This window comes from Glycine max, chromosome 12 (assembly GCF_000004515.6).
Source record: "Glycine max cultivar Williams 82 chromosome 12, Glycine_max_v4.0, whole genome shotgun sequence".
Classification (NCBI taxonomy): domain Eukaryota; kingdom Viridiplantae; phylum Streptophyta; class Magnoliopsida; order Fabales; family Fabaceae; genus Glycine; species Glycine max.
In genome coordinates this window covers 33,784,586-33,794,550 of record NC_038248.2, presented here as the reverse complement: position 1 = coordinate 33,794,550, position 9,965 = coordinate 33,784,586, and the positions used below count along the sequence as shown (strand labels likewise).

General features: G+C 34.0%; 1 protein-coding gene across 1 annotated transcript; it reads left to right on the top strand.

The window, feature by feature from the left end:
• The first annotated feature begins 6,886 nt into the window (after window positions 1–6,886).
• On the top strand, window positions 6,887–9,593 carry LOC100814151 (transcription factor TCP8). The gene is made up of 3 exons (XM_006592605.4): window positions 6,887–7,436; window positions 7,542–9,150; window positions 9,243–9,593. Exon 2 carries the CDS (start codon window positions 7,835–7,837, stop codon window positions 9,137–9,139), a length of 1,305 nt encoding a protein of 434 aa, XP_006592668.1. The 5' UTR covers window positions 6,887–7,436; window positions 7,542–7,834; the 3' UTR covers window positions 9,140–9,150; window positions 9,243–9,593.
• Window positions 9,594–9,965: the final 372 nt, after the last annotated feature.

Here is a 9,965-nt window from a genome sequence, read left to right as displayed (position 1 = left end):
GAGTGCATGTCGAATACTTACGACAAATTTATATCTTTTATTTTACAAGAAATAAAGAGATACCAAAAGAAGAGAAATTAAAGAAATAAGGAATAAGATTGTTAGATGAATATATAAATAAATAATGTAACCATTTTTTTTATATTAATTTGTAGTAAGATGAGGCCGTGAGTTTCAATATCTAGATGCACATTAGCTTAGCTTTTTGTAGTACCCAGAGAATAAAGGTGCTTTGGAGACCTAAGAAAGAATTAAAACTAATATAGATTATTGAGAAAAGGAAAAGTTAAATGAAAAGCAAAAGAAAAGAAAGTGTCCTGTGAGTGTCCTCTATACCAAAGGGACAGGATTCTGACGAGGGATGCCATGCCCATTAGCTGGTTATTGGGACCCCTGTCTCAGTTCTTTGCCTTCTTTTGTTTCAACTTTTTTTAAAAAAAATTCCTCTCCCATCCTCTATTCTCATCTCATCAAATTAATTATACTGGTGTGATTACATCATATTATATTATGATTGCTATATTTCTCTACACAGGTCTTTTTATTTATCATAGGAATAAACTTATAAACACATAATATATAATTATCTTACAAATCAGTTACAATCCTTATATATATCCCAAAGACAAACCTTAACTTCTCAATCACGTACTAATATAAAGTTAAGATAAGCGAGGCATCTGAGGAGAGATTTGGAATGTGTGAAACAAAAGAGACTATGCAAAACTCGTTTGTTTATGTAAGATTCATTTATTGTTATCTACACAAGTAATTTTTAAGGTGTAAGGTAAGATCAAAAGAGGAGAAGCAATGATATATGATTCACGTACGCCACGGTACCTTTGCGTTCTTCCTGAGAAGTTTACCTCATAATAGCCTAATCAGACGATAGTCGTTTCGTTTCTACTGAATCCAAACTTTTCAGTCCCTAGTGAATTCCATCTTACTTTTATGAGTGCATGTTTAAGATTAATCTGCCTTGCTAGAGCTATTATGTTCATTTTTAATTATTAATGAAATCAATCATTCTGATTAATTATATTAGTTTAATGCTTAGTTAACATATTTTTAAGATAATAATTGTTTATTTTATTAAAATAATTAAAATTATTTGTAAGGTAGTTGCAGGTCTCCAAAGATCATATATTAATATTTTTATTTCAATATTCAGATAGCATGTTTTAAAACTAGTCATTTGGACACTATCATAATTAGCATGTCCTCTCAGCAGTTGCTTTATTAAGAATCTCAAAATTTAATCTTCTCCCTAAGAATACAGGTCATTTATTGAACCACCCAATGTCCTTCTTAGTAAATTAAATATTATAGTATCACCTATGGACTAAAAATACTCTAATGGAGAGTGAGATGACATTTATTAAAATAAAAGCAAACAATCTATTGCATTATGTGATTTTTTCAATGAACCAAAAAAAGGGTATGTCAACAGATCAGTTAAAGTATTAAACTGTGCGTGACATATTGTGCCTGGTCCAATTTAATTGTGTGCTTCTTCTTGAGCAATGTTCAAGTGAAGCGTGCGGGCTTAGGCCCAATGATTAGATCCATATTTTTTTCAATTGCGGGACTGAGCTAGCATAGCCCATAACACAAAGTTATCCACCAGATTATTAGATTACATCATCAGAACTTGTTCCTTCCAAATCTTACTTCGTAGTTCTTAATTATGAACTTGTTGCTACATTATTATTGTTAAAAAAAAAAAATCACACAGTTGAATGTAGCTTCCCGATATTCTGGTAAGAGTCTTTAAAAAGGTATTCTTAGGATCCATATATCTTTTTAAAATTTACTGTATCTGTATGTGTTACCTTGATGCTGCTCAACTGTTAAGGACTCTTTGCCTTTGACTCGAAACATGTCACACCTTTGAAAATGACCATTGTCCTGTTTTTCAGGAAGAAACAAAAATTTGTAAATCATTACCATCCTGAATCTTACTCACTATGTGTTGGTTTCCACTTTCGAAATAAGTAGAATATCGTCATGATTTACTGAGAATGTTATTCCTCTCTATATAAGGGGTTGTTATTTCGTGTTTTTTCTCTCTCCCTGGAATATCCAACCCAGGCACCCACAATTTCCTTCCAGCATCCTTTATTTTTTTTTTTAATTCCTTTCGTGAAGAAATGGGCGTATTGATGAAAAATTAATTTCACGTAGTGAATTGGGCTAGCAGACTTCGGTCCAAAGTGATCTGGGCTATGTTCAAAGCCTGTGTACAAGGCTGTTGCTACGCGCACCCAGTATAATCGCTGGTACACCCAGCAAACCAGCACAATTCCTGTTTTACTCTTCCATAAAACAGATACGGATGGGACAATCCTTAAGCCTCATACGGATTGGCAATCGAACATGTGACTTTCGTGTTATTAGCACGATGCTCTAACCAACTAAGCTAATAGGTCAATTATGTTATAAAATAGTTAATGTTGCTATATATAACACTAAAATTTCTAATGTATATTTAATGCACATGTAAATTTAGATAATAAAATTGTTTTAAAAATATTATTTCGATAATGTGTTTCAGATGCTTTCAAGATCAATTATTATTTCCACAAATCAATACGATATTTTTTAGCATACTTTATTCTTACTCACACGCTTTCCTAGGAAACTTTCTTGAATATCACTAATGTCATAATTGCTCAAAGCAAAACACACTTAATTGTAGAGTTCTTAGGTGATAGGTTACCAAAAAGTATATGTGTCTTATGATATATGTAATATCAATTAATTTCTTCAAGTCATCCTTAACGGTACAATATCATAGTTGTTCATCATTTAAATCTCTCTCATTTCAGTGTGATTCATTAGGGATATTACAATGTAAATTAAGATTCAAAATTTGATCAAACTGATTATAACATTTAAATGAACCATTTTGAATACATTTTTTAGGAGAGGAGTGTTAGTAACACCCTCTTTTTAATTAATTAAAATTTATTGAAGACTACAAAATCAGATAAGAAAATCATTAAATGTGATATGAAACCCATAAAAATTTGTCATTTTCAATAAAGTTAAACCAATCAAAGAGAGTGCATGCAAAAAAGTGTGTCATATAATGTGTTCTTAACCTTTTTTTTATAATATACATTTTATTTCAATTAAAATTGTTATTTCAGATTTAAAGAAACATCAAATTAATTTTTTTTTTATTTTACTATTTAGAATATTTGATTATTCTATAAATGCTCAACATATTTGTCAATAAAAAAATATTTTTTCTTTTAAAAAATACAAGGGAGGGATGCAAGTATCTTCACATAGAGACAGCGTAAGAAGGTCGTTTAAATTTTTCAAGTGAGTAGGTCCAATGCAAAAGTCTACGCAGCAAATCTGAAATGGGCCTCACGAAAATCCCCGTTCAACGTGGATAACGAGTTAGCTGTAGATAAAACATACTAAATACTAAATAAACAAATGGCAAGCAACATAGAAAGCTCTGCAAAGCAAAGCTGACGTTGCCCAAAACTTACCTTTATCTCCGTCCGCTATACCATTCCATTCCAAGTACAGGGGATTCAAACTATGAGAACTGAAAAGTTTTGCAAATTTTGCAGCTTTCCATTTTTTTTTATTTGACCCTTTGTTTCCTTGGATCCATGCACATTTTCTTCACATTAGATTATTGCTTAGTTTGCCCCGCTTAACACTCTTATTAAAATTATGATCAAAATATATTAACATTGTTCTTCTTTTTTTATATAATTTTTCAATTTAATTCTTTCATTAACATTTTAAGAATATTTAATAATACTTTCCTTTGTCTAATAATGAAGTAGATGTCTATTCTTGACCAGTGTATTTTAATTATATTATATTTTACCTATTACATCTATATTTTTAAAGACAAAAGTATTTAGATCAATTAATTGAATAAAACATGTGACTTGTTAAGATTACAGATAAAAAAAAAAGACATTAGAAGCATATAGATTAGTTTATTTTACTTTTGAAATATGTTCATTTCTCAAATTTTAGTTAATTTTAAAAATTAACAATTACTTATTGCTCTCTCCGTTTTAGAATATATGATGTTGTAGAGAGAAAAATTTATTTTAAAATATATCTCATTTTACAAAATCAATGTTACATTAAATATTTTTTTTAAAAAAATATCCTTAATAAATAGTTAATAAAAGTATTACATAGGAAGAATAACTAGGAACAAATGCAGTATAAAAGTGAATTTGTTTGATTTTTTAATTAAATATCCTTGCATGGTTATATTTGGCAAAGAAAAGCTTGATTAAGGCAAAGATCGCATTTAAAAAAGGAAAGCAAGTGGGAACAGAAAGAAATAAAGATTGGCACTGAAATACCATTGATAGGACATGGTAAACTTAATTTTAGCAGAGGGGCACAGATTTAAATAACACGTAAACCACTAATTTATGATCCTGATTCAAATACAGCGTAAGTGGGGCTGAAATTTCTCTGACAATCCTGTGACACATCATTTTGAAACGTGACGTAATATATTATAGCAATTTTCAATTTTTAGCAGATTTTTGTATTAGTCAGAACTTGTATCAGTTGTATAATACTGTAATACGTGCAACAAAATTAGTGAGGATAAATTTTTAAAAAATAATAGAGGAAAAATGGAGAAGTCTCTGTCAAGAATCCTTTTTTTATAGGAAGAACCAAACAAAGAGGGTGTGATGTATAAGAACAATAATTCTCACTGTGACTGTCCTCGCATAGCAGCAGGCACTACAGTGAAATTAATAGAGCTCAATTTTAGTTATTTACGAACATACCCATCGATGTTAACTGCACAAGTTTGTGATATCATCACCATAGTGAATTAGGGATTGGTTTATTATTTATGCATTAATTGTGATCTGAGTGATAATGGCAATTGATTTGTTGAATTTAATATTGTGAAGAGGTTAGAGATAAAGATGAAGGTCGGGCTTCTGTGGTTAGTAGATTTAATTATATCTGATGATTATCTGTACAAACGGAAATAGTATAATAAAGCAAGGGGGTCCAGATTGGATTGATGGCTGGCTAGTAATTTTCTTTGTTTTTTTTTTTTAAGTTGTGGTTGATTAGTTTTTTGAATTTTTTTTAGTAGGAAATTTGTAAATTTTATACGAGAATAATACTTGCTGGAAATATAAAGAAAGTAAAAGTGATAGGGGCATGCATCAAGTCCTCTTTCCAAGTCTGGTCACCATAGTTGTGACAGGACAAAATTGTACACTTCATAAAAAAACAACTCAAAGTGATAGAGAAACCCTTTTCTGTAATTTAAAAACTAAAAACAGTACAACTTATTTCTCCAGCTGGAAAACATTATAAAGTTTTAAACTCAACCAATGAGAAAAGATTGCTCTTAAATTTTATTAGGGGAAGCTGAATGTTTGCTTTGTCAAAAAGTGTTAGGTTTGTTTTGGTTAATTTTCTTTTTCATTCTTTTATTTTTCTGGAGATGGAGGAGTGAATGGAGTACTTACATAATAGGGTTGGCATATAAACATTGGAATTATACATGAGAGGCGAAATCTAAAATGTGCTAGCCAGAAAACTTTATACTATTTTCAAGACAAGTGCCAAAAAAAAAAATGAGAAAAACTTACGTACTATTATGTTTCTCCACCCTCCGTGCATTAACTCATACCAGGATTATACATTATAGGATAAATTAGTTCCTCTCTCTCAAAAAAGGTTAAATTAATTTATTTTCCTTTAATTTATTTTTTAAGTCGATTTGATCCTTTATTTTTTTTATAATTTAATTTGATTTTCTAATTTTTAATATCGATTTAATTTAGTTCTATACTCTAAATTAGATCATCGAGTTAAAAAATTATACTTTATAATAATTTAAAATTATTATTAAGTAATTTTAAACTATCATAAAACATATATTTCTTAACACCATCAGTTTAATTTGAATTATTGGACAAAATTGAGTCAATTTTTAAAAGTAAAAAATTAAAAGATAAAATTAAATCTAAGTAATAGATTAGATGATAAAAAAAACTAATTTAACTTACCGTGTATAAGATGTCAAAACTTCAAACATTTCAAATGATTGCATAACGGTCCTAACACGTGGCATGCGATATTTCGTGCTGCTTTGAGGGCTTTGAATGGTTTCGACTTTCGACTAAGGTACAAATTTATTAAGTTTCATTCACTAACCATATTTCTAAATAAAAAAATATACTAATTGCACCATATAATTTGTACTAATAATATTCCATTCTCACAGCTTTTTTTTTCTTTTCTTTTCAAACTAATTATATAAACTTTCCGAACAGGTTAATAGTTTTTACATAACTATTAGTATTAAATTTTTATACAGGTTTAAGATGGTAATATTGATACAAATTATGATTTGAACTTTTACTGAAGGTTTTCTTTGAGAGAGAAAAAATGTTGGGTAAAAGATAATTACGCAAATAATATTATTTAATCGTGATTTCAATTATTTCTCCATTTTAAGCTTAAATGATTTTGTTTCCTTTCAGAATGTTTGGTCTAAATATCGTAGGTTAAAGCATTTCAGTCATAAGCATTCTACTACTTTTAGTTATTGAATATGGCATGGGCATAAGATAAACTTTAAATTAGATGGGATCAAAGGAATAGAAAGCTAGGCAGGTTTTTGTTTCCAGTAGAATAGAAAAAAGAAAATTGCATGGAGTGGGGGCAATTGTGTCATTGTGAAGGGTCCACTAAGAAAAAGCTGGAGTGGGAAACCAAAATGGAGCATGAGAAAATAAAAAATAAAAATTATGAAAAGGCAAGGCATAAAAAACAAAGAAACAAATGTGATTTGGGTAGGGGATGAGCTGTCTTGCTGCATTAGATGCCTTTATCTGATGCTCACCTGTGCTGTTTAGCTACTCAGCTCAGCTACACTGGACTCTCTCTCTCTCTCTATACCCCCCCTTGGCCCCTTCCCTTCACTTTAACCATCTCACCCACCCACTGCCACTGCCCCCTTCCTTCTGCTTCAACCTCAATTATTATTTTCACAATTCACATTTTACATATATTATCAATCAACTCGATCTCTCAGTTAAAACTTGACCAGCCACACTTGACACTGAATCTTTCATGATTTTTTTACTTCAAAAGAAGAGATCTAGACTGACGGATGTAATATAATTGCACGGAGTTTAAAATATGTTTTGGATTTTTTTTGTTCTCATTTGTTTGGGCTAGCCAAGGGAAGGGTGTGAATGCAATATTTTGACACAAAAGAGAAGCAGGTCGATCCCCTTGACTTTGAGGTTTGAAGTGGTTACACAATTACACACACACAAAGGTGCAGGCATCTATGTATTATGTGAATGTGACTAACAAAGCACAATTTTTAGCATTCCTTTTGCGAGACCCCACGAGTGGCCTTCTGTTCCTTTTTTTAATTTCTCCTCCCAAGTAAGGTGAGGTCCCCCCCTCTCTCTCTCCTCAGTTTTAAGTTGTAACCTACACTTACTTACTTACTTACCCTTCTCTCTCTCTCTCTGTCTGTGTCCCGGTCTGAGCAGAGAGGAAGACAACAGTCAATCAAAAACCGAGAACCCCACAAACTCACAGTCTTAGTCCTTAGTTGGGTCCAAACACTCTACAATTTTAAAAACTCTCTCTTTCTCTCTATTTCCGTGTGTTTGTGTTTGTGTTTGTCTGTGCCTGTCTGTCTCTCTCTAACCCCATCTATCTAAAAAGAAAGAAAGAAATGGGGACGAGGGAGATAGTGTTGTTGGAAGAGCAAAAGAGAAGATGGGTCGAAAAGAAATAAAGAAAAAACAAAAGTAAAGCTGGTGAGAGTGATCCCCACCTAATGGAACTATCAGATTTGCAAAACAAGAAGCAGAGCAGCAGCAGCAGCAGCACAGGTGCTACTCATCAACAACAACAACAACAACAACAATCCTCTTCTACCCATCTTGTTGTGCCTTCCCCTTCCAATTCTTCCGCATCCCTCATCGACGCCTCCTTAGCCATCGCCACCAGATCTGATGATTCGACCAAGAAGACCCAACAACCCTCCACCAACACCAAGCGATCCACCAAGGACAGGCACACCAAAGTCGACGGCCGCGGCCGCAGAATTCGAATGCCCGCCACCTGCGCCGCTAGGGTTTTCCAGTTGACAAGAGAATTGGGCCACAAGTCCGACGGCGAAACTATCGAATGGCTCCTCCAGCAGGCCGAGCCCGCCATCATCGCCGCCACCGGAACCGGAACCATCCCCGCCAATTTCTCCACCCTCAACGTCTCCTTACGCAGCAGCGGCTCCACGCTCTCGGCGCCGCCCTCCAAATCAGCCCCGCACACCTTTCATGGCGCCCTCGCACTCGCTCACCACCCTTACGACGAAGCCTTTCAACACCCCGCTCTTCTTGGCTTCCACCCTCACCATCACCAGCAGCAGCTTCTCTCCGCCGATCAAATCGCAGAAGCGCTTCCCAGCGCTGGCGGCGGTGACTCCGGCGGCAACTACCTTAGAAAGCGCTACCGAGAAGATCTCTTCAAAGACGATAACATCAACAATACCCAATCTCAGAACGATAGCGGTGATGCTGATGGTGATGCTGATGGTGATGGGTCTTCGCCTAAGTTACCCAAGGAAGCTGGGTCTGGGCTTCTTCGGCCCACCAATTTGCTTCCCGCAACAGCGATGTGGGCTAGTGGACCCCCTGGAAGCACAATTTGGATGCTTCCCGTAACCGCCGCGGCGGCTTCTTCTTCTTCTTCATCTTCTTCTGCTTCGTCTGCGGCAAGTTCGGAGAGTCAGATGTGGGCGTTTCCTCAGAGTGTGAGTGGTTTCATGCCGAGGTTCAACCTTCCGGTTCCGGGTGCGCTTGAATTCCAAGGCGCACGTGCGGGTTCTCTTCAATTGGGCCCCTCCATGTTAATGCCGCCGCCGCCGCTGCCGCCGCAACAGCAACAGCAGCCCTCTCAGCATCTGGGCCTTGCCATGTCCGACTCCAACTTGGGCATGTTGGCAGCCCTTAATGCTTACGCTAGGGCTGGTTTGAATATTAATTCAGACCATCATCATCATCATCATCATCATCATCATCATCAACATCAATCTCAACCTAGTGAGAGTGGAGAAGATGCTCCTAATAGCTCCCAATGAACTTTAGTTTGGTTAGTTCTTCGCTTCCTTTTCATCTCTACTGTAAATATATACCTCCATTTAAACTAGAGTTTGATTATTTGATTTTTCTTCTCTCTTGCAGATTCGAAGTTGAGTTTAATGAATTTGTGATTAGTGAGTGCTTTTGAAATATCCATGCATGCATGCTAGCTAGCTCATCTCACTTCACTTGAGTTGAGTTCAGTTTCTAATTAGTCATTTTTTTTTTGTATTTCTTCTCTTGTTTTTTTAGCTTGATTTGGAGATCTTGGTATGTTTTATTTATTTACAGCTTGGTTTTGGTCCAAAGGGACTTTAGCAGACGGAGAGAGTTTGTATAGGAGGAAATTCGTCTTTGGTATTTTTATCTTTATTTGCTTCTTTTTTTTCTCTCTCTCTCTCTCTATGTATGACAGCATAAAAAACAATTCAAACAAAAGAATTTAAAGGGAAAGATTTGAATGCCTTCCTTCCTTCCATGTTGCTCATATATTTTTGTTTCTTTCCTTTTATATTTCAAATCTTTTGTACACGTAAAATAGCATGTTATTATTTTCCCTTCCTTTTGATGGTTATTTTTGTAAAACATTTGTTGTTATTATTAAATGAAATATTTCCTTTTTAACGTTTTTATTGGGTGAAACGTTTAATGTTATTTATTAAATGAAATACTAGTTTCAAGATTTTCTCTTCCTCTTACTCCGGAAAAGTGTATAAACATTTGTGTTGCCGTATAAAAGAAATGATTTTTTTTACTAAAATTATAAAAAGAAAAAAAGATAAGCATTAGAATTTAGAATGGAGTAGCCAACTAAGCAAAATAAGA